This window comes from Xiphophorus maculatus, chromosome 22 (genome assembly GCF_002775205.1).
Source record: "Xiphophorus maculatus strain JP 163 A chromosome 22, X_maculatus-5.0-male, whole genome shotgun sequence".
NCBI classification, from domain to species: Eukaryota; Metazoa; Chordata; class Actinopteri; order Cyprinodontiformes; family Poeciliidae; genus Xiphophorus; species Xiphophorus maculatus.
Genome location: NC_036464.1, coordinates 3915658 through 3941254, shown reverse-complemented (window position 1 = coordinate 3941254; position 25597 = coordinate 3915658). Strand labels below are relative to the sequence as shown.

Below are 25597 nucleotides of genomic sequence, written 5' to 3'. Positions count from 1 at the left end.
TTAGCCAAAGTGGTAAAGACTCAGACATTTGCTCATACTATGGAGAGATTATCACTTTTAACACAATAATTGAAGAGTACATATTGCGTAAGCAGGAGAGAAATTGTATTTGAAACACACCAAGATAAATGTTATGGAGTGTCCAGCACAATCCTTGGATTTTAATCCAATAAAATACTTTCAGGCTAATCTAGTGTTGAAGGTTTTAAGGCTTGGTTTACTAGTTTTGATCATTTTAAGTGTCATTTTGTGAACATATGTATTTTATTTATGTTTTATTTTATCGTGAAGTACTTAAAGCACTATGTAAATAAAATATCTGCTGTCAGAAACCTGACACCAGACAGATGAGAAGCAGTTCTCATAAACAGTGAGGATTCAACTAAGTATTAAATCAGATTTACAGGAAAGCTAAACTGTTTAAACATTTTTCAGTTTTTACTGAAAAAAGTGTCATTTTTGAATACTCTAATATTCTTTTCCTGTTGCTTTATCAAGAGGTTGAAAAATATCTGATAATTGTTTTGCTATGTGGAATAAAACATGGGGAGAAAAAAGTATTGTAAGAAGATGGAGCTCTATGTACAGTACATCTGTCAGCATGCTATTCTTTCTGAAATCAGCTGTATTTCTGTTATGATCCATCTCTTTAAGCACAAAAATCAGTAGATTTTTCTTTTTCAGTCCGTATCTGAAGCAGAGAGAATCTGTGATGCTCTTATCTGGAGAAGCTTAGTGAAGATTCTTGCAGCTTTGGGAACAACGGTTCTTCTTTTAGCTCATGATAGCTAAAAGTGTAATCTAATAGAATCAGGGGTTTATGTAACACATGTCTACTGTGAACCTTTCAGTGGAGGATCTCACGAGTTGTGGAGCCCTCTGCTTCCATGTCTAAAGAGAAGACCTTCTCGATTGCTGCAGCCCTGCCCGCTCCTTGCTACGACTCCCTGATGCACGATTTGTCCAACGTGTGTCTGCAGAGTGAGGAGCGACTCCCGTTCAGCGAAAAGGAGCTCAGCGCGCTGCACATAGCCCAGCAGCTGACGCTTCTGCAGCAGGTTTGGTCATCCTGCATACAGGTTCTACACAAGACGTTGTTGTTATCCATTTCAACCGCTAGAGGGAGATATTTCTATAACATCACTGAAAGGTGCTGTTTTGTATCAACCAGATTAACCTTTGAGTTGGAATTCTCTTCCACTGCAGGAAGTTTTCCAAGGATGTCATCCAGTTCATTTCCTGAAGTCCAGAACACAAGGAGTCAGAGAGAAACTCTGCAGCCCAAACAAGTGAGTGGGAAAAATAAAAGGCTGCATTTTATAATCCTTTTATTTCCTTTTTTCACATGAGCCTTTAGTAGCAACAGTTATCTTTAGGATTATCTCTACCAAACTCTTTGGTGGTTGGACATTTCTTTTGGCCACTGTAGACAGAAAAACAGACAAAATTTCCACCAAAAAACTCAGAAATGTTGAGATTAATCTCAGAAAATGTCTAGAAAAAACAAAGAAATTTTCTGAGCTTCAAAAGTAAAACAATTCTAGAGAAAACTATGAAATTGTTACATTAGATTAGATTAGATTAGATTAGATTAGATTAGATTAGATTAGATTAGATTAGATTAGAAGTTTCTGAGCTGAAAAGTTTAACATTTGTGAGAAAAATTTCAGAAATGTTCTAGAAAAAACTTTTACATTTCTGTGCTTCCAAAGACAAGAACATTTTCAACTTTTGGAAATATTCTGAGTTTCAGTAGTTAAATATTTTAGACTTATGAAAACTTTCCAACTTTTAATCTCAAAATTTCAGTTTTTTGGCAGAAATTTACTTCCTTTTTTTCCGTCTACTATAGCCCTAATACTCCATCCTACTTTTTTGATTCTGGCGTCAGAGGTAGTTTCTGATACATTTATCTGTTTTGCCACCCAGGAATGTATCACAGCTTATTCCGCCAGCAGAGGGCAGCAGCGGGCTTGTACTGGAGGGGAGCCTGTCAGACAGCTTCCTCCAGCAGCTGCTCACATACGCTGAGAGTGTCACTAACTGGATCTCTGCAGAGATAGTCATATGTGACTCTGCAAAGGTGAGAGGAGCTGTAACCGATGAAAGTTACAGGGAAGTGTGTTAGAAGTGTGTGGTAGTTTCAGTGTGTCAGGAGCAAAGAAAGAAATCTCAAACCTGGAAGATTTCTGAAGGAAATCACTTCACATTCTGACAAGTCACTGATACTGTTCAACATCTTCTGACAAGAACTATACTTTACATTCTGACAACCTCCTAAATTACCCCGACAGTTTAGCTAGTTCCACTGAAGCTGTGATAGTCTGAAGAGTGTCAAGGTGGATATCTGCTAATATCCATTAATTATTTGATTTGACAGAAACTCTTATTCAAGATGAGATTTAATCATCACAATTTCAACATATAGAAGCATATGTTGTTTTTGCATTTCTCCTTGTATAGTGACTCACAAAAAGAAGAGTTCCTCTTGATCTTTTCCCACATTTGACGCACTAGCATCAAAAACTTGTTTATTTTTTTAGATTTTATGTAACAGACAAACACAAAGTTGCGTATAAAAATGAAGTAGAAGGGAAATAAATTCATCCATCTTTCATTCCCAGTTGTCCTTCAGCAGTCATTGAGGCAGCGACACCCTGGACAGGTTGCCAGACCATTACATGGCAACACACAAACGCAGAGGACAAACAGACACCTGAGGGAAACATGGAGAGACCAAATAACCTAACAGTTATGATTCTGGACTGTGGGAGGAAACCCACACATGCTCATGGAGAACATGCTAACTCCATGCAGAAAGGCCTCCTTGCTGCATGGCAACAGTGCTATCAACTGTGGAGGACCAAGGCATGGGTCAAGGATAAAGTTAGGCTGCAGAACAACATCCCAACCTTTGAACACTTTCCACTGTCCAAACTGGAAAGAGTGTAGAACTGCTTGCAAACCTTTAAAGACATGGCTATCCACCTAAAACTTTGAAGAGAGAACAATACTTGAGCATTACAGCCAGAGCTACAATGAAAAAGTTTAAATCAAAACGTGTTCATGTTCAAGGGTCAATTCATAACAAATGTTGTCCCACATCAATTAATAAACAGAAATATGTAGTTAATTCAATCTAATTGTGAAAAGTCATTTCCAATTTGATCCTAGTTATAAAACAAGGCATCAATCCGTCACTCCAGATGATTTCTGTCTGAGGAAACCCAGACGATTGCATCAAGCCACCGACTTGCAGCAATCCTTCATTCGGAGTATGCATGAGAAACCTTCAGCAAAACCTGGCTCAGTGAGAAAGAGAAAGGGAAATTATTGGCAGCAATAGTTCAGCTGATGGCCCCCTTCAGACATTCAGGGCCAAGTGTGTCTACCATGAAGAGAAAAATACAGAGAGAGCATAAAGTTAATGACTGCAGTAACTCCAGATAATGCATGAGTGTCTGAGAGGATTTGAGAGTTGGAGTTTTGCTTCTGTAGCTACAGTGAATATAAATGTACATCACATTTTTCATGTTATTTTTGAAAAACTATGTGTCACATTCCATGGCATGAAATCCTCCTAAACTACATTGGTGTTTACAGTTTGAATGTGACAAAATGTTAACGTTTTGGATTTATTTTCCTAATTGCTTATTTATTTAATTTTTTTTTCTTCACTGCACACTCTCCTCACTCTCCTGTCTTTCAGACCCGAGCTGCTTTGCTGACGAGGTATCTGTGGATCGGAAAGTATTGCTATGAAATGAGGAACTTCGCCACAGCCATGCAGGTTCTTGGAGGTCTGGAGAATATGACTGTCAGGCAATTACCAGTAAGGCTTCACTATTACAAACTTCTAACTTTGTCTAATAAGTCTGGTGCCCTCGAGCTAAGCATTTTTCTTCTGCTGTGATTGAGCTTGGATGGTATTTAATTAGTTTCACAAATGAGAAATTAGCATTAATGAATTCAAATAAGATGTAGACAGAGTGAGCTCAGTGAGGGGAAATGTAGGTATGAAAAGTAATTAAAAATGCTCACAATGAAAACACAGCAATGCTGAAATAATGAACCAAATTTCCATATTTTTTTTCTAAAAGATATTAGGTTCCCTGACAATAACTGGTATTATAACAGCATTAACTCTACAATTTATAATAAGTCTATACCAGGTCAAAATGCTCTTATTTAAAACAGAAACATTAAAATTACTCCCTTTGCTGCTAAAACAATCTAATATTTTCACTATATATATATCTATCTATATATCTATATACAGTATATATATGCATAAAACCTAAATGAGCCTGTTACTACAACAATACCTGAACACAAGTCTTGAATTTCACTCATTTTCTTTCCATTTCCATATTTTATTTCAGAATAGACACATTTGTCTGTCTCGTAAGTGAAGAAAAAGTACTGTCACTTTTTTCAACTAGCTGACAGTAAGTGTGCTGCAAAAGATGGAGGACGTTGTTACTTTGCTCTCACCTTAGGTACAAAAAACTCTCAGTAACTCCTGGGCCTTCTCTAGCATTTCATTCAAAGTACTTTAAATCATTACAATGTCATTTTAAAACTTTATTATACCTAATAAGAGAAACCAGCACATATCTTGTGTGAAGTGTTTGGTATAATAAACTTTTTACATTAGTGATGCTCTAAAGAGTAACATCCACTTCTTGCCGGCAGGCGTGGAAACACCTGGCTTCCAAAGTCTATGAGATCCTGGAGGAGCTGCGAGCCGTTCAGGTAATGTGCAAATCTGAGAAGGTTTAGGGTCTGAGTTGCTGCAAGGCAATAAACACACAGGAACAAACACCTTTGAGCAGGAGAGTTTCAGAGTTCACAGCACATGCAGAATACAACAATTTCTAACAAATCCAACACTGTCCTGTTTGTCAGTCCTGGCTCTTTTCTACGTTAAACTGCAGGTGTTTCTGAAGAGCGACGACCTGTGTCTGATTGGACCAGAGCAGAAGAGGACGAGGCCCACACTGCCGTCCGCTCACATCCTGGCTATGCATGTGCAGCAGCTGGAGATCGGTGCATTCACACTAACCACTGGGGCTTATAAGTGGACCAAACTCAGGCAAGCTTTGTATGCAGAAAAATGTCATTTACACAGAAACTCAAAGGTTTTTCAATTTTATTCAGGCAGGATGGGGATGTTACTGGTTTAGTAGTTCAATAAAAAAAAAATGAAAACAACGGGGAAAAACATGTGATTAGGTCACTCAATGTCAAAAACAGGAATTGGACATTTGCACAAAAACCCAAGAGCTTCATTTTAGACTCAATAAGCCTCAGTTGGATGTTAAAGTTCGTTATAGAACAATTAGGAAAATACTAGAATAATACAATTTCTTTGGAAAAAAGTCTCTTGTCTCTAAAGAACAATGTTGCATCAGGATTTAGGTTTGCAAAATTGCTTCTGAATAAAATACAAGAATTTTGAACAAGGAGCAACAATGTAGAGATTTATGGCCTTCAGGATGTTTGTAAAAAAACTAAACAGCATTTCAGTGCAACATTTGTACTTAGAATTATAGAGTTAAACATGAGAAACTTGGTCTTCAGCAGCAAACACAAACATCCAAACACAGCAGCAAATAACAAACATAATTAATCTAATTTTAAACTCTAAACATCTCTAAACAAGATGTTGAAATTGCATTAGACTTCTTACAAAGTTTAGGAGAGTTGTTGTTATTATGAATAAAATTAAATGCTAGATACAGTATATTTCAGTAAGTTAGATTAGATAATGAAATCAGTGAAAAGTTTATTTAATTTTAATTTAAAAATTCAAAAGACTAGGTCACAAAAGGTCAATGCTGTTCAGAGAGTGCTGTATTCAACCCTATTATTGAAAGGTTTAGTGGAAGGAAAAAGTTTGGCAAGAAATGGTTCACAAGCAATAGATAGTATATCAGATTAAAGTTGATTATTTTCATTTAGGCCTCATAATGAAGAAATAAAATCCAAGTTGCTCAAGGTCCTGTATAGAAATATTCCATTCAGTGATGATTTGGGGAGTCAGATCATCTGCTGGTTTTGGATACCTTAAAACCTGAGCAGAGGCGCAGGCTGAACGGCTCCATGCCGCGCTGCAGTGCTGCAGTAATTCATGCAACAGGAGCACAAACAAAGTACTGGATGCACATATTGTCCATAGTGCTGGCTGATATTTGTGTATTAAAAATCCAGTTTTATTCATCTTATGCAATATTATAATGTTTTGAGAAACTAAAGTTTGGGTTTTCATTAGCTGTAAACCAAAATGTTCAAAATATACCAAAACATGTGTCAGTCTGTAGGTACAAATGTAACATTTGGAATAAATTTCCTGACATAACTGTTGATGCAGCTGTACTTTCATATGATTATGTGACTACAGTAAACAAATTTCATTTGGCCGCCTGTCTGTGAATTGTGCTACATATGTGGAATCTATAGGGGTCAAATTTTATGTTCATGCTCTGCATTAGCAGCTGATTCTGTTCAGAAACACTAAATGTAGATGATGGCACTAAAGTGGGAAAATTATCCAACCTGCTGTGAGATTTCTGCTTAAACTTGCACAACTAAGTGTCCGGTTGCTATGTAACGTATCCAGTCGTAAAAATAATCCTCTCATATATCACTGCAGTGGCACGAAATGTGAACAGTTAGTATTATATGAGAATTGGCCTTCCCTTCCTCTCTTTCTGCAAATCAGTTTATGACAAAGTCGGCCAACTCACAAAAAGGACATATTTTCCTGTGTCCTTCTTCTTCACTCCAATATGGCTGACCAGATGCTGAGGTCAGAACAAGTGGGGCTGGGATGGCGACGGCACAGCTGCTGAATCTGGGTAGTTTGTTGGGGTGCCAGTGTTGCTGCAGATGGTGCCTGTGGGAGGAGGGGTTGATTGGAAAAAGGTTTGTGGCCAGATGCTGAGAGGTGACCGTGTGTAGCCAGATGATGAGGTCGGGAGAAAAAAAAACAGCTGGTTACCATAGATTCTGGGTTTTTCCAGCTCGCTCCAAAAAAATCAGGTCAAATCTGATGAGATTAAGAAGAAGAAAAGCAGATATAAAATGTATCTCCTCCGTTCTTTTTTTTTCTTGCTTTCTGTGTTTCTTTCAACTTTTCTTTGATTCTTGTTTTGGTTTCAGGAACATCGCAAAGGTTGTGAGTCAGGTCCATGCCTTCCAGGAGGTTGTGTACCCGTACAGCCCAGACCAGGACCTTCAGGCCTACCTGCGCCGCCGGATCGCCCGATTCGCCACGACGGACATCCACCTGCTGGCCGCTGACAGCGATGCCAACTTTCAACGGTCCAGCGAGCGTCAGACACGGAGGATCCACGACACGCTGAGGAGGGTGAAAGCTACTTTCCAGTGAAGCCTGCTTTGCCTCATTTTAGAGATGAACTTCAAATCCAGGACGTTGCCCTGCGTCCAGACTTATTACGTTACAGTGCTGTGGAAAAGTATTTGCTCCCTTACAGACGTCTTCTGCTTTTGCTTCCTTATCTCAGTTACATGTTTCAAACGATCAAACAAATTCAAATGTCAGGCAGAATTATCTGAAGTAAATACCAAAAACTGCTTTCTAATTGTCTAATTAATTGTCCCATGTTTTATTTAAATAGAACCAGTGTGACAGCATGAAGTAGGCTGAAATATCTCTAAAACCAATGCAGCATGCCCTGATCCAAAGAAATTTGAGATAACAAGCAAAATTGCTGAAATCAAGAGTAATGAAAGTATTACTAAGCCTTTTTCTTAATCACACTGAGAACCAATTATTCACTAATGGAAGAGCAAGTAACAATGGTGAAGCTTTTCAGGAGTGAACAATCTACTAAATGTACAAGAGCTCATTACCGACTCATCCAAACGTTAACAGAGAACAACATTTAAAGTGCTTGACTTTTAAAAATAAATGTTTCCACTAAAATACAGTGACTGTAAAGAGTGACACAGAGAGAGGTTGAACATTTCTTAACAGAAAAAAAGAAACATAGTTGCATAATTTTGGATAATGTACAATGTGAAACCTTCATCTAGTGTCTACTAGATGACGGTACAACGTCATAATATAAGCTGTTTATATCTATTGATTCAGTTACTTAACAGTATTTATTGCAATTGTATAACGTTTTGCGTTAAATATTGCTTGTGGATAAAAATTAGATTAATTTTAATAAATTGCAGTGACTTACAGTGACAGTGAATAATGAAGAAATTTGGAGTAGTCCAGATCTAAATCTGTTGGAATGTAAACAGACTGTTTCTGCTCAAAAATGCTCCAGTGTAACTAAATTATATCAATTTTGCAAGAGCTGAATAAAATTCCTCTGCAGTTTTCATGTTTCAAAATCCCTTAATGGAAGTTGTTGTGGCCAAAGGTGCTGCAACAAGTTATAGGGTTTAGAGGCATTAACATTTCAGTTTGAATAGATTTTTGTCCTTAATAAATTAAATAATCATTTAAAAAGATGCATTTTGAAAGTATTTTTGCTCATCTTTGTCTAATATTGTTACTTTTCTGAAACTTTTAGTTATGGTGGAAAAGCAAAAACAGAAGAAATTTGGAAATGAAGTTCAAGGCAAACTTAGATCAAAACTCACACTCTGGTCATATTTTTAAAATTCATTTTGATTTATGTTTTTGTTTGTTTTCAGGTTGTACTGTTGCTGGATTCAGATCCCAGCCAGGCGTCTTTTTGCATGTTCTCCTGTGCAGGCTTGTGTTCTCTCCAGGTACTCCTGCTTCCATCCACAGTCCAAACACATAATTATTAGGGTTATTGGTCTCTCTAAATTGATCTTAGGTGTGTGTGTGGGGGGCGGTGTGTGTGTGTGCGTGTGTGTGTGTGTGTGTGTGTGTGTAGGGGTGTGTTTGTGTGTGTGTCCTGTGATGGACTGGCGATTTGTCCAGATTAAACCAAATGATCAGTTACCACCCACCCTCTGACCCTGCAAGGATAAGTGAGGCTAGATGATGAATGGATATATTTTTTGTTTGCATTTTGTTCCTTCAACAAAATTAAACAATGTTTTTTTGTGTTGATTCTTTTTTCTTAGCTGATGCACACTTGGATATTTTTTGTATAGTGTATTTAATTTGTTTGGTATGTTTTCTCTAATCTATAATTGTTTGTGGCCTGAACATGTGAAATGCATGTCCATCGAAATGATATAGGTGCCTAAAAATCACAACTTACACCTGCAGTAGTATAACAGCGTGATTCTTTGCTTGGGATTGACTCAGCTAAAGCACAATTTCAACAGCTATGTTTCTGTGTTATACATTTATAAGCTTTAGATGAAAATGTCAGTTTTTTTCAGCAGTCTTTACCATTTTCCACAGTAAATTATCTGTAGAGCCACTTAACATTAAAACTGTTTTGTGCAACGATGTGTTAGTAATGCATGACTTTTTGCTTTTTTTTAATTCCAGTGCAAGTTTTAAATGAATCACATTCTGTTGTTTCATGTGAGTCAGCATGCATTAATATTATAAACTGGATAAGATGCAAGGTTTTCAATCATACATTAATTTTCAGTTTAATGAATTCCTTGAACTCATCCAACTGTTTTGTGGCAGATTTTCTAAATTCTGGTTTTGAAAGTTTGACTTGCTTGTGCAGATTTTTGCTGATTAAATATTCTCTTAATATTTGTAATTCACATCATTCTAATATTTTTTCTTGCCTTTGTGCCATGGGCAGTCATTAAGGAGTTGTACTATTACTTAAATAAAACACAGGAATATCATGGTTTTGAGATTTTAAGTTGTCTTCAGCGTCTTATATCAGCATGCTTAACTGTAAAATGCAGTGTTTGTATGTAGTAAGACGATTACCTTAATTGTGAGACTTCCAAAAGAATGCTATTGTTTCCAAATAACGTACATTCCCAAAGGGTCAGAGGTTAAAAGCTAAAAGCGGTCAACAGTCAACATGTTTTCATTAAAAAAACTTTCAATTTGAATAACTTTCTAGAACTTCTGTGAAAAAAGATAACTTTAAGCCTTATTCCCTGAATATTCCACACAAGCTCCACACTGAAGAGTGTTGCTGTTAGCCTGATGTGGTCTTATGATGCAGTCTTTGACTGGACCAAAAATGATTGTATTTTTGAATTTTATAAGTCATGCAGTTGTTACACCAAAGAGTGGGACGTTCCGTGTATTGTGACTCCAGAGGGCGCTGTTGTTCGTGTACGTCTTAACTTGCTCTTAAAGCCCCACTGACAGTTGCTGGGCTAAAAACAGATGATGCTGTTTTTTAACCTCTATCTAGAAATGTGAAAAAACATTAACGTAAAAAACGTTTTAAGTTATAAAATAAAACAGTTACTGTTCTGACCTTTTAGACTTTAAAATGGACTGTTGACATCTAAAGGTTCCAGAAATCCAGATTGTTACAATTCTGATGGACATTATCAGAAAACATAGTCATAATCTGAGTTAACTGTTAGAAGTGCTTCTAGTCAGAGCAGTGGTAAAATGTTTTTTAGATATGAATCTGAGACTGGGAAGTCACATGTAGGACCTGATATGATTTGATGTTCAAACAGTTTTGTTCAGTTTACAGTTTTTCTCATTTCCTGATAAGAGCTTTCACAGCATGTTATTGACTATATTTTATAAAAGCCTCGTGTTGGCTCAATTAAAGAGGAGTGAAAATCACTCTAGTAAAATGTCAAGTTCAGGTTGTCATGTTAGCATGCTGGTATCTGTTAGCAAAAAGATTAGATGTTTCTAGTGATTGAGGTTAGCTTCAAGTAACTGCAAGTATAGGTGTCATTAATTGTTTTCTAATAACTGGAAACTTGTGTCATACATAATTTGTTTTCTGGGTAAATTTCACAGGGTAGCATGATTTAGTAGTAAGTTACATTCTGGAGCACAGAATGTTTTGCTCCAGATGTTTGCTACATTGGGTTGGGCTGTAGTTTGGAGTCTGTTTTCTGAAATGTAGGCCAAATGATTCTCGAATCAGGGGCTTTGAGTGGAGTGTGACACAGTAAACCTAATCAGCCTCTCCTGAGTGGCTTCGACTCTCTTGCTCTCTACTGTATACACAAAAACTGACAGAAACAGATCAGATCCTATCTTCAGACGAGGTCAATCACTCAGTGCAGTGATTGTCAGGTTATCGGACTTTCTATCATTGTTTCTCCTGATATGGTCTTTGCAACACACATGGTCCTGAGGTTTACATTTTGATAACCTCCTAGTGAATCTGGTTATGTGTAAAACAAACACTACATGGTCAGAAGTATTCATTCGTCTGCCATCAGACATGAATTTGAGCAAAATCTCATTCTGAATCCATAGGATTTAAAATGATGATGGCCCAACTTCAGTTGAGTTGAATTTTTGCCTGGATTTCTTCCAATAACGTCCGCTTTATTATAAAACCACTGACAGTTGACTGGAATATTTAGCGGTGAGGAAATTTTATGATCGGTGGCATCCAATCATGTTATCACACTGGAATTCCTCAGATTTCTAAGGAAAACATTTTGTTTCACAAATGTTTCTAAAGGTACTGTGCCTGTTTAGTTCCTAGATTTTATGTTGATGTGTCAACTGGAGTGACTGGACCAGCTGAATTCAAAGATTGAATATTTTTGACAAACTTCCCCGGCTGGTGAAACAGATTCTTTGTTGAGCATTCAAACATTTTTACCAAGTCAGTTAAAAATCGCAACACAATCACCATCAACAATCAGTATATTGTCCAATATGTTGCTTTATTTAATTTTTTTTTTCTCAATCAACATGTTGAAAATGCCCGATTTTAGATCGGAGCGGTCGCGATGTTCTACACCACACTGCAGGATGGTCGGTTACGATTATGGTGAGCCACACTAAGGGGAAAATCGGAGCAGAACATTTTAAATTATGCCATGTAAATTAGGCTTTAGCGGGCACATGCCTGTCTGGCGGTTCACCCTCCACCAACCCCTCCTACCGGGCCGCAGTAAAATTGCCAAGCCTTGACCGGTCCGCGGTGATAAAAAGGTTGGGGACCACTGTTTTACACTGTTTACAAATTGCATATGCTTCCTCCTTGCAGTTTTTTTTTATTTAGTTTATATTCTTAGAAGGATTTCAAGAACCTACTTACATATTTGTGACCCCAGCTTAGATATATGAGACAAATAGGACCTAGCGTTAGTATGAACTTAAGTTAACTTCAAATGAAGGAAATAAAAGGCATTGTGCAGAAAATACTTTTTTAATGGCCATATAATTTACTATCTACATGCTGTAATTCATTTCTATTTGCAAATCAATGAGAAATCTAAATGTAGAAAAATACACTTAATGATGATCATATTTGCAGCAACCGGCTAACATGTTTACAGTGATTACAAATTCTCAGTGCAGAGCAAATGAAGAAACATGAAACACCAATGTGCAAATTATTACTGATGTTCAGCCAGAGCCCATTTTTTCCTTGGCAGCTCTCCTATTCTGCCATGAACTTCACCATGGAGATGGAATGTGATGTGCAATGAAGATTTGCTTAAATTAGACAAATAAATTCAATTTTATAGACTCCCGCTTGCCAAGGTGTATTATTGTCAAACAATAACTGTCATGACCAGTTAATCTGCTTGTGTCAAACTGGAAACACTGGTGGAAGTCTGAGCTTCTGTTCTACAGTTTGAAACGTAAGCTGCTGGATTTTAAGCTTTCTAAACTTTATTCCAATAATAACTATGGTATGATAAATTTTTACTTTCATTTTAATCTGGCTGCAAGTGCTGCTAATTGTTTTGTCATATGTTCATTTACTAATCTAGCCTGACTATAAATAGTAAAATTCAGTAAAATTTATAAAATTATGGTAAAGTGTTGAAATATATTTAAGTAACAACAAATGCTTCACTATTTCTCTCAGATTGGATTTACTTTGCCTTGAAAATATTTTTATACCAATGGAACCTTTAAACATTTTGTCACATTATAATGAAAATCTTCAGTGCATTTTATTGGGATTTTCTGTGATACACCAACGCAAAGTAATGTGCAATAAGGTAGAAGAAAACAGTGATTAATTTAAACCATTTTTACAAATAAAAATCTGTGAAATGTGCAGCTGCAGGTTTTTTGTGGGGGGGGGAGGTTATGACTCTACCAGATTTTAACATTTAGAGACTGAAATTTGGATAGACAACATCTGTAACACGTCTGTCTATTCCAAGTTATTCTTAAAAAATGTTGTTCTGATGGAAGCTGAACTCCTGCCACAGACTCAAGTCTGTTGGAGCCTCTAGTGTGTTTGTTTCCTTCCAATAATGCAACATATGTAGCTTTACAAAGTTCCCAGGCTGCTTGGTGGTGCAGCTGCTAGCACTATAGATGCTTTGCAGGTCATTCTGCTTCCTCACAAACAGATGCATGTTAGGCTAATCAGCACCTCTAAATTGCCCTCAGTAGTGAGAGTGCTTTTATACGCGTGTGTGTCTCTTTGTTACCATGTGATGGACTTTCGCCCTGCTGTCTTCCTTGGTCTTTATGATGCTGTTTTATTAATATTCTGGATTATGGTGAGATTAAATTACACGCAGCAGGGCTCTATTTGCAAATCAGGATGTTGAATACATGTGCGATGTGAGTAAATGTGAAAAAGTTCAGGAAGTGTGACGCATTTTGCAAGGTGCTGCCGTCTTAATCATTTTGTCATGTTTAAATTACCCACATAAAATGCATTAAAGTCTGAACATTTCTGGAAATATGATTAAGCAGGTAGTAAGACTTTTGTTATAATTAAATAGGAAAAATAATTAAAAGTCTTTGCTACGTCTGAGAACATTAAACTTCAATTAACACAGTCATTGAGTTTAAGTATTAGATCATTATGCTTGGGTTTAAGTATAAGATAAACTTTGGTATTATAACTTGTTTTCTGTCTCATGAACTTCAAGAAACAAAATTGAAACCTGTGTCTTCTTTAGAGTCGTTAATGGAGTTCAGAGTTGGGGGTGAAACACTTCCATTTTCTTCCGCTTTGGTCCACTTGTGCACTGGACAGAACTGCTGCATGACCGATCCAGACTGTTAGGAAACATTAGAATACAATGAGAGAAGCCTCTGCACTCCAAACAGCTGAGGAAATGGGCCCAGTGTGCAGGTGGCGTCCCGATGGTTTCTTATTGTTATCTAACGGGATCAGAGCGCGCCTTCAAAGCGGGGCAGATAAAGTTTGCCAAAAGTCTGAATGGGCCTTTTGGCCGTCCTGGGCTCCTCCCTAGACGGCAGCAGATCGCCGATAAAAGAAAACCAGACCTGGCCTCTTATCTGCTCTGGAGCATAGCTACAGGTTGAGCTCAGTGACACTCAGGGAATCCTTCACGGCTCTGGGAAAAGATGGAAAACTGTCCTGGGGTTTGTTTAGCACATCCAAAACATGATTTCAGTCTGCTTTACAGATTAATCAGAGAGAAAAAACTTTGTTTAAATTATTGAAGCTTGTGAAGCTCTGAGTGCTTTTTTTCTGTTGCCCCGCCTGGGCTCTGAAAAGCTTGTTTAATCGTATTTACACACAAACGCAGCGACAATCAAGAGTAATTGTGTTGCTACTGTAATGCCTTTGATCTCTTCAAAGTTTGGAGCGCCTGTGCCAAACGCTGGTGGTTGAGTAGCTGGCGGTGACACACACCGACGGGGATTGAAGCATGTCGATGCAGAAACCCACTGGAGGGTTGATTCCCACTTGATTGCACAAACTTCACCGGGAATGCACTAAAAATAAACTGTGATGAATTTTCCAGACAAGCCAAGTATGAAGTAACTCGACAAATTTGATTCTTTTGCGTATATTTTAGAAGACGAAACTTTTTTCTTATTTCTATTTCTTACTAAAAAAGTGTCTAATTTTACTTGAATATGGTCAAAAGAAGTGAAGACACTGATTATACACTGACAAAACAAAAAATGTTTGCTGCAACTTGTATGATTCTGTTTCTGATCATTTTCAATCACGTTTCTAAGTGGATATGATGTAATCAGAACAGCTTTTCCCTCATTTTGAAATATAATTATTTAAAAAAAATAAATAAATTCAGAATATTTCAAATATAGTGTTTCTCAAAATAGCTAGCTTCTAATCTTATGTTTTAAACTTTACACAACAGACAACATATCACAATTTATATTTTATTAATTAAATGGAGAAACGAGATATTTGCAGCAGTATTTCTCAGTCTAGAATCCCTCCCTTTGTATGCTCAGATAGATTAAAAACTTCATGGATGCAGCCATTTATGTTCACAAACATGATTCAGAGAATCCTCTGAGGAATAACAAATGCCTCTGTTGGTTCCTCCTCAACAAGAGAACCAAACCTAACGAGCACCAGGGAGGAGGCAGGAGGCAGGCAGCTGAAAAGAAAAACTTTTACCTTAGGAAATTCAAAAACTTTGGTACAGAGAGGAAACTGCAGAGATGGGAGAAATGCCTGACAAAACACACGGGGAAGCAGAGAGTCGAACGCTCCATGGCAAAACTCCAAACCAAAGTCCCAGAGATCATGACAGGATTTGACTTTAAAGTCTGTGTTAACATTGGGCTGCATATGAGAAATAAAAATATAGAAGATGTATTTAGTGGACTGAAGAATATGTAGGAAACAGATTCAACCAAAACATATACAAAATTAATAAAATTTGTCAAGTTAATCATCAAAAATGTTTGAGCCATTTCTCATGATGACAACGCCTTTTTTAAATGCAATCAATGTTACATTTGCACAGTCAAATTGCAATCAACTCTTTAGTTGCTGATTTATTTCCAGTTGTCTGTCCGACCCAAGAACCAGCATTTGGTACCAGGGCTTCAAATACACTTAAAATATTAACTCTTATGTTTTATTAAGTACAAATAAAACTGAATGTTTATGATATCATTCACTCCAGCAACTAAATGAATTACCCTATTTGTCATTTAATTGATTTTTAAAAGTAATTACAATTTGAAAATGAGTGAAAATGTAATATTTTTAAGTGTCTTTGAACTGTTAAATTTCTGAGTAAAATCTGCCCAAACCCAAACAGTTTCACTGATTGAGATTCTAGCAGTTTGGTTTTACAGTGCAGGCTAAAGTGGAAGCCTGTGGGAAGTGAGTGTTACAATCTGAATTTTAAAGTGACAACTGTTTCAGTCATTTTAATGGCGAGTGCTTAATGCCGTAGGATTGCCTTTTCTAGTGTACAAAGTGTAAAATACCTGATCAAAGTGGGAGCTTGTGGAAAGTAAACGTCCAAATTTGTAACCTTTAAAGAACAGCTGCCTCAGTCAGAGGATAATTAGATTCAGTGAGACAGAGTCTTTAAATCCTGTCCTCTGGAACTCTCCAGACGTCGCGGACTCGGTGGCGCCAGGTCTTCACACGCTCACAGGATATGTAAAGACTTCAATAACGAGCCATTATCCCCCAATCATCGGGATTGATCGGGCGTTAACAAGGGGCTCTACATATGCAAATGGCGGCGAGTGGCCGGGGCAGCTATAAAAGCTTGGCTGCAGGCCGGGGAGCTGCCACAGCACGCTCTCCTGTGACATTTGGTGGATTTACAGGCCACTGGGCAGCAGCACCGTGGACATGGTGAAATACTTTTCGGTGGACTGGTTGGCGCAGAGCCACAACAGCGGCGCAGCGAAGGAGGGGCAAAGAGCTTCCCGTGCGCACAGACCTCATGTTCTCTGCATGGTGCAGCCGAGCGCACCGGCTTTTGGTAAAGGTTACCTGCAGCCGAAACCCAAGTCGTCAAAGGCCGCTAAGCAGGGAGGGTCAGATGAGGTCAGAGAACCGCAGAGCTCCGGCGTCGGCTCACCGTTGTATCCAGCAGACTGCTCCTCTCCAAGTAATCTTCTGAATCAATTAATATTTTTTCAATGTTTTTGGTAAAAGTTTCTGATTTGTAACCGTTTTTTCTGTCTTCAGTTTTTGAAATGAGCGGGTATTCCTCCGGGTACGAGAGCGAAGCGGCTTCCTCCGAGTGTCCCTCAGCGGATGGAGGGAATGATGCGGAGAAAGACGCACCGCAGCGCCGAGTGCGCACCAAGTTCACTCCGGAGCAGATCAGCAGGCTGGAAAAGATCTTCAGCAAACACAAATACCTGGACGCGGGGGAGAGGGTGAAGACGGCACAGAAGCTGAACCTCACAGAAACTCAGGTAAAATGCAAACACAGCGTGTATAATAGGATAATTAATGAGGAAGGTGAATTAGTTTCCCCGGTAAAGCGCCCTGGATGTTCAATTCAAACCTTTGCTTCTTCTGCAGGTCAGGACTTGGTTCCAGAACAGGCGGATGAAGCTGAAACGGGAAGTCCAGGACTACCTCGCACCCCAGGTGTCCTTCCAGCCTCTGCACCCGGTTCAGTACCACGCCATGGCCGCGCACCAGGCCCACTACAGCGCATCCGGCCGCGGCCTTTACCCGCTGCCCGTCTCGCAGCTGGTCCTGGCGCAGCAGCTGACTCCTCACCCCGCGCCTCAGCTCATGATCCGGCATCCAGATTTCTACTGAACAAACTCCCACAAGAGACTCTTCATTCCGACAGAGACACTTATAATCCCAAAACGTGCTATCCGATTTGTGAGGATTTTGTACAGATTTTGTATAATTACAAATATATCTATTTATGATAATTGAATAAAGTTATTCATCTATATTGAAGCAATGATTGTGGTGTTTTCTTTTGCTTTTTATCGCTGCAGCTTCATCTGAGATAAAGTTGATGATATAATCTTTATTGCGGGATCAGCTTCACTTGAATGGATCATCCTGTCTTTCATCTTAAAGGGAAGGTGAAGAAACCACTGATAAAGATGACTAAAGGTTCTCACTGTATGGATCTTTTGATTCAGTCCCAGTTCAAAAATGTCAGCAATAAATGAAACCAGAGTGGATTATTCAATGTTTATAGGATCAAACATGAATCTTACAATGAGGTTTTATTACGTGTCAGTAAAAAGTGAGAATCCTTTGTTTCTGCTTTCAGAGGGCCTGTTTGTTCCCATTCCTGCACTTCAAAGAGCAGATAACTGGGAGATCTTGGTTGACAATTAGGCATAATTAAGCCACTCATTGATGAGTTTACATTTACCACAGGAGACCCCAGGCCTGGCGCCAGAGAGTCTGGCATTTCGTTTGACCAGAGGATATGACCTAAGGAGATCTATACAAAGTCTGAAACCTCCAATAAAACAGTCGATTAGCTGCTGAGATTCTCAGACAGAAAACTGCATTTGCAACAAACTTGACATCACAAAACAGTAATAAATTATCACTCATGGGGTCAAATATTTAGTTTACCTGATTAGATAATAAGTGACAGGTTTTATTATAAGTTTCATGGCTGTGCCAAACAGTTACTTCCTGTTTTCAGTTTTTTCATCTTACAGCCACTAACTTTATTACTTTTTCAGGGGGACTTTATTGAAAAGACCAATAAAAAGTAGTGGATGTTCTTTGAAGATGTTCTTTGAAGGCATCAGAGGTTTATTAGAAAACATTACTGAGCAAACAAAAGAGGTCAGGGATAAAGCTTGAAGCTTGGTTCAAGCTTTGAAAATCTCACGGGTGGCACTGTTTGATCCGTCAGCTGAAAACAAAAAGAACATGACACAAAACAGATTTAACGAGACACTGCCAATCACCGAAACTGACAGGAAAACTCAGAAGAAAAAACTGCTCTGGGCTGAAAAAGACCCACGTTTCTGATTCACCTGGACTTAGTTATGGCTTAGATCAAAACACATTCATGTGTTACAATGGTCCAGTCAAAGTACAGACTTACATTCGATTGAGAATCAGGGACAAGACTTCAGAATGTATGTGCACATATAAGCTCTCAGCTGAACTTGATTGATTTTGTGACCAATTTGAATTTTAACCAATTTAAATCATAAACTGAACTTTTGTAAAGTTCCCTTTCCCTCCACCTCCTGCTTTTGCACTATGTTGTGTTGGTCTGTTACATAAAACCCCACAATAATTGTATCTCAGTATGTTTGTAAAGTGGCAAAAACATGCAAAAGTGCAAAGGGTGTGTATACTTTTGTAAGGCATGTGTACCTGGGCGGGGGTGATGGGGATTAGCTCCCCTGAGGCAAACATCTTGTTCTTAAGGGTAAACAAAGATCAAAAGGAACATTCTCACTTTCCATCATTGTTTTCTGACCCTCCTCATCCCAACATAACAAAGGTTTCACCTCCAGGTTGGCTGATGGGCTCACAGCTGGGCACTTTCATCTGTGACAGCATGGAAGTCTCTAATTGTGGAGAACATTTTCTAATAAATAAGCAGCTCCGTCCAACTGGGCAATAACACAAAAGCCAGTTTGCGGGAGAGAAAAAAAAAACGGGGTTTCTTACGTAATTTTAGGATTTAAAAACTAACTGACCGACACGTAGCTTTCAATCCATTTATGCAGACAGTATTCAGTCTGAGATACCAGCCAACTGATACTCAGACTCACTGGCGCCGAGAAGGTGAGGAAAAACTCCAGCCTGACCTTCTGCTCGGGTCTCTTTGCATATGTAAACAAAGAAGTGTGGCACTCACATTCAGACAAATGCTTCACAGCATCATGGTGAATTTCGGCGCTTTCCAGAATATTAGGAGATAACTGCACAATGTATCATTGGATAAACCAGTACTCCCTGACCTAGGGCTGATAGTCAGTTAACTGATAAACGTTGTCTCTAGCTGCGGGTTCAATCAGAGCTTTTGTGTGCGGATTGATTTCTAGTAAATTAATTAGCTCTGCTTTCTCTGTTCCAGACAACAACGGCTGCGCCTCTGTTTGGCCTGGCTGAGAGAGAGATGAGGGGACAGTATGAGCACTAGACTTAACTCTGCAGAAAAACCAGTAGGAAGCACTAAACCTGGTTGTAAGGAGAAGTTAACTTTTCTTAAACATTTTTACCTCACAAAGTTTGGGTTTGGGAGTTTAAGTTTCTTGCTACTAACCTGGTTCTTCAGTTCTCTGGCGTCTGTATCTTGCATTTTTAAACGCGTTTCCACATTCAGATGATGAAACTGAAACGGAAGCTCGTCGTGATTATCTTTGTTCCCGTTTCAGCACCCTGCTGAGCGGACAGCTCCCAGAGAACTGCGTCTTCCTCCCGCATCTCCCGCAACCAGAAGTTAATAACTCTCTGGTTAATAACATGGGCAAAAACGTTTGTTTTCACATGTATGAAATGAACATAACTCGGGGTGAAATGACAACGCCTTAATAAAATCTGAACTGGCAAACAGTCGCCACTTTGACAGACCTGAAAGCCTCCAAATGCTGCAGGCGAATATCTCCAGCTGGTAGCTCTGCTCTCCTTCCACTGCGTGCAAATTTACATCTTGAATGTGAGATCGAAGGCGAAAATATCAGCGAGATCATTGAGATATATTGAGTTTCTATTGTGTGACCGCTGAAGACTTCGCACTTCCCCGGAAGCCACAGAAGGATGGCGCCCTCCAGTCTGCCAGAGGTGTATATTGCCTCTCTTTAAAGTCATTTTCTGACCTGAGCTAAATAAGTGACGGATGGAGTCACTCTGCCAAACTTCTGTCCCTGTTTTCTCAGCTTTGGAAAAGCAAGAAGCTGCTCCTGATCATGTAAGTAATCCGATTACATCTGATTACGTGTCCACCAGTACCAGCATGAATCCAGAGCCACCTTCTGACTTTTTTTTTTTTGACTGGAGATGAGACAGTGGACATTCAAAATATATTACATGTATAGCTCATAGTAACAAAATACACGAGCTTGCATCTATTTTGAAACTTGTGTAACTTTCTTTTTAGTATATATATATATATCTTGCTCATGTTTCAACTAAGTATACTAAAATTACACAACTCTGTTTTCTTTATAATCCTCCCTTAATTTTTGGATGTGTTATTTATTTTCTATACTTATTTAGTTAGTTAATGTTTTGTGAGGTGTTTGTTTCCTTTTACATCATTTTGAACATTCGTGTATTTTCTAAATTACTTTTAACAAATTTATTGATTTATTTAAAAAGAAATTACTGTCAATTATTGCTGTCATTTCAACATCAGCAGAGCATTTTCCATACTATTTTACTGTCCATTAAGCCTCTGCTGGGATCTAAATACTTACATTTTTATTTAAAATAACAATGAAGATGAAAATACTCTATAGTGTGATTAAAACTGCTGTTTTTTATTGGTTTAAAGCAGCAATACTGAGGAAATTGCCCAAAATATTACCTTGTGAACCACCCCCCACTTCAATAATACTGAAAAATAAACACTGAAATATAAAATAACAAAAATATCAGTGGGGATTTTCAGAGAAACAGGTTCTTTATTTAATACAATAATAAAGCAACAATGTCAGAGACAAGCAGAAGACAAGATGAATGATTATGCAGAACAATCAACTCCACGTTCATAAGTGAGCAAAAGCAAGCTGAGCCATAATAAATGGTTGTTTCTATAAATGAAAAGCAGTTATTGGAGTCAACAAATTGCAGACATGCATTTGTTTTCTGTTAATGTTTAAATGTTTTCAGTTTTCACTCCAGTTTCACGTCAGGCTGGAAGGCTTACATGAAAGTGGCTGCAGAAGTGAATGCTGCTGGTTGAGCTCGGTTGGGTGGAATACCTCTGCAGCCCCATTTTCCCATGCCTTATGCCTCTTTAAAGTTATGTCTCAAAGAAGTATATGCATAGGAAAAAGGAACAGCGAGTGGAACAAGCCCTGCCGCAACATGCTGAAACCTGCAAACTGGCATAGAGAAAAACGTATGAGTTAACAGAGCAAAACGATTAAAAGTCCCCCCTCTGGTTGACATCTCTACAGAATGTTTCTAAAATTCATAATCCAGCTTTGGAATAAAGCTTTGCTGCAAAGGTTTTCCAAGTTTTCAGTATGTAATTTTCATTAAAATGATTAGTGGGAGGTGTGCAGAGAACTTACCCCCTGAGCAGCCAGACCAGTCTCCTCTGGGAAGGCACCTCCTGTTGCCCATTTATGCCTCACAAAGACCTTGAAGATGTTTAGCAGAGACAGAATAGCTGTCGTCTGTGCTCACTCAGCAGTCCTCCTCTCCTCTGCCTCCAGCCATGGGAGCACACCTGGAGAACAGCAAACACTCGCCTTGTTACACTAAAATTCAGTGTGTAACACTTCAGCTCAAATTCCTCAGAAAACGTCTCATTATTCTCCCAGTTTAACAATGAAGCTGTTACAGTTATTATCTCCTATCTGACACACAAGCTGCGGACGTCAGAGGCAACCCAGAAGAGAAACATTGAGGACAACTTGTTCCTGCATTGGAAAGGTTTCTTATCTGTTCAGCTTTTTTTTTCCCTTCTCTCCCTTTCGTTCCTCCACTCACACATGCCTTTTAGCCCTCAAGGTCTCCAGACAAGGACTCTCAGAAGTGAGACACTGACACAGGCACGCACAGTCTCTCATGCTGCGTGGGGTGCAGCGGGAGTGTTTTGGCATGTCAAGGCCAGTGCAGCCGTCTGAAGATGGAACTCTGCTCTTTTCCTCCATGGCAGCACTAATAGCAGGGCATCGTATATCACAAGATTTGGTCAGGAATAATCTATCTTCAACTTGAGCTGAGGTCATGTCACATCGCAATCTACAGAGCCGATTCACAAAGATTCAGCTCAGAGCTGAAAAGTTCCTAATGTGATTCTAGTGCACTACTATGTTTATTCTGCATTTTAAGTAGCACTATTAAAAAGGGGGAGAAGTTAACCATTTATTATGCAAGTTAACTAAAACTCAAGTAAAATAGACTCAATAAAAAAGTGCAAAACTTTGATGAATCTGTTCTTTAGATTAAGCACATAGAGTGTCCTCATCCAAATTTAAATGTCTGAGATGGATTGTAGAAATAGGCTACATAAAAAAAAATTAAAAATACAATACATATGTACAGTGCTTTGCAAAACTAGTCATTTTTTCACATTTCATCCACATCTAAGCCAAAATGTTGAACAGAATCTGCTGCGTATTTCTGCACAGGTCCCTCTTGAAGATGAGATTTTGATCTCAATGGGGTTTTACTTGGTTAAATAAAGGAAAAAATTTTAAAAATAGTAAAAAGATGCCTCCCTGCTCCAGGTGAAAGTCTTATGTGTGTGTGTGTGTGTGTGTGCGTGTGTGTGTGCGTGCGTGCGTGCGTGCGTGTGTGTGTGTGTGTGTGTGTGTGTGTGTGTGTGTGTGTGTGTCTCTGCCAGTGTTACACATCTACAGATTAAAGTTTGTGTCCATTCTTCTTTGCAAAATAGCTCAACTTCAGTTGGATTTGAATGGGGAGCATTTGTGAATGTCAGTTTTCAAGTTATGTTCTGAACTTTAACAAGGCCATTTTAACACCATTTTATATCGTTTTGATCTAAACGATTCTATTATTGCAGTGGCTGCATGTTTACAACTGGCGTGTAGCTTTGGGATTACCGAGCATTTTGCATTTCAACTCGGCATCGCTCATGTTTAGAATACAAAGCTTAAACACAACGTCTATAGGCCACCCCATGGAGGCAGTAGTCTCAAACGTGGCAGCTGACCAAGGTCAAACATGGTCTGTATAATGCTGTATCCATTCAAACACAAAACTATATTTGGTCATGGTCTGATGAGTAGGTGCATATTTGTTCGGCGTGCAGCTAGTATGCATTCCCTGCTGCTTTGGAGAAATATGTTTCAAATAGGAGGTGAAGGATTATACCTCAGTTCCCTTCTGCAAAATAAACATCTAAAAAAGTAACAAGTGTTATTTCAGTCTCTGCAGCAGTCCTCCCCTCAACCGCCAACAATCGACTCCTTTCCAGATGGTCTCAGGAGGGCCCAGCTTTTAATTGGAGCCTCTTCAACACGCAGCTCTTAAAATCCACTCTTGTTTTGCTGCAGAGTGTTTCGTTTGAGCGGCGGCAAATTTGCAGAGTTAAGCAGAAATGTCTCGCTGAACACGGAAATAATAATAACAAAAAAGGAGAAGCAACAATCGTTGCTTGTTCATTTGAACACACCTGCCACGGAGCCAGAGAGTTCACTCAACACATTTCGTTTAGGGGAATGCAGTCTGACAGGACAAGGGAACACAACACACCGAATTGCAACACAGGAAGCAAACTGTAGATCCTCTTAAGGCTTCAATTGGCAATTTGGAAGATCTGTCATGTTCATTAACCGCAAGGAGGGGTTAGGTGTTATCTGCAAACACTGCTTGACTCAAACATGCCCATTGCTTGTGGGAATGGAAACAAATTACTTGTAGGATAAATAAAAATGCATTACACTCTGACTTAATTTCTCCTGTTAAGTATAAGTACTTTGTTTCTGTTTACTGGGATTGTTACAGTAAGACGCTGCTTAAAAACGCCTTCAAAGAGGCTGTTTACCATGAAATCTGCAGCTGCCTGCAAGAGCAGAGAAGCAATTTCTTTATTTATACTGAACAATGACAACCCTTAGGGTAGACATGAAAGATAAAAAACTAACAAAGAATGAGCAATTCAGCTTTTGTTTGCAGGTAGTTACAATGCCGTACGCACTATGTGGCACCGCTGGTAAACATGAAGAAGACCCCTTAAAATAAATTCCTCCTCCTATTACATTGTGATCCCAAGCTGAAGGATTAAGAAAAATTAAGTATGCAACGTGAGTACATTTATTCAGTGAGGAAAAAACATCCCACATATTAATAAATATGGGAAAAAAGTGAAGTAAAACAAAACTTTTCTGGAAAGTTTCTTGAGATGAAATGTTGTGAATTGGTGCTATATTAATAAACTAACTTTGATTTCGAAAGACTTTTTGTTGTTTTTAACATCTTCGAAAGCAAAATACTTGGTCATCGATAGATTTGTTCTTCCTTTTACTGACCAAGACCGCTGTGGCTGTGGCTGTGATTCATATTTCTTAGTCTGCTCACTTGAAAACAAATGTCACAAGCACGGTGCCGTTTCATTAGTGTTAAAGGAGTTTTGATTTTCCTGAAGTGACTCAGTTGTTAGAAACCTCAGAGGTTTTTCTTGGAAAATGGAACAGTCACTTCTGCCTGAATCACAAACTTTTCAAATTCAAATTGAAATGAGCTGCATTTCGATGAACTGTGCACAATCACAGTATGATCAGAGGTGTTGTAAATGCTTGCGAGCTTATTGGAGGCTATTGTCTCATTATTCTCAACACAAACAAGTGCATATTTGTAAATTGGAGGGAAATTTCTTTTTATCAAAAGCTAAAAGATGTGGTGCGCATTTAGATTCTTTAAGTTTTAAACAGGGCTAGGTTTTTAAACAATATTCTGGGATTTGGACACATTACTGTACATTTGATCACAGGAAAACTGAAGTGTCCACCTAAACTTAAACATGAGCCAGAAGAGCATCAATCAGTGATGAGAAATGCAATTGTGAGATCACAACATGTGGAAAAGTTCAAGGGTTGTGAATAATTTTGCAAGGAACTGTAAACTTGATAAACATTAGGCATCATGGACACAGTGGAGAAATATTTGTCATCTTTCATTTATTAAAACAGAAAAATGTACCAAAACATATATTTGTATTATTGGAA

The 25597-nt window shown here is 38.5% G+C and overlaps 2 protein-coding genes across 3 annotated transcripts in view; both read left to right on the top strand.

Moving 5' to 3' along the window:
- The window catches only part of kndc1 (kinase non-catalytic C-lobe domain containing 1), a 41364-nt gene extending 31573 nt beyond the window's left edge, over window positions 1-9791 (top strand). For both annotated transcript variants that reach the window (XM_005795170.2, XM_023327648.1), the window contains exons 25-32: window positions 852-1058; window positions 1207-1289; window positions 1930-2083; window positions 3710-3832; window positions 4696-4755; window positions 4938-5095; window positions 7165-7372; window positions 8680-9791. In XM_005795170.2, the coding sequence (XP_005795227.2) occupies window positions 852-1058; window positions 1207-1289; window positions 1930-2083; window positions 3710-3832; window positions 4696-4755; window positions 4938-5095; window positions 7165-7372; window positions 8680-8799 (1113 nt within the window). In that variant the 3' untranslated portion in view covers window positions 8800-9791. The remainder of the gene's footprint in view (window positions 1-851; window positions 1059-1206; window positions 1290-1929; window positions 2084-3709; window positions 3833-4695; window positions 4756-4937; window positions 5096-7164; window positions 7373-8679) is intronic.
- Window positions 9792-15947: 6156 nt separating this feature from the next.
- On the top strand, window positions 15948-17651 carry ventx (VENT homeobox). Its single transcript, XM_005795253.2, is given in 4 exon segments — window positions 15948-16554; window positions 16557-16881; window positions 16962-17194; window positions 17304-17651. Coding segments are annotated over 4 exon segments (864 nt in total). The 5' UTR covers window positions 15948-16494; the 3' UTR covers window positions 17550-17651.
- Window positions 17652-25597: the final 7946 nt, after the last annotated feature.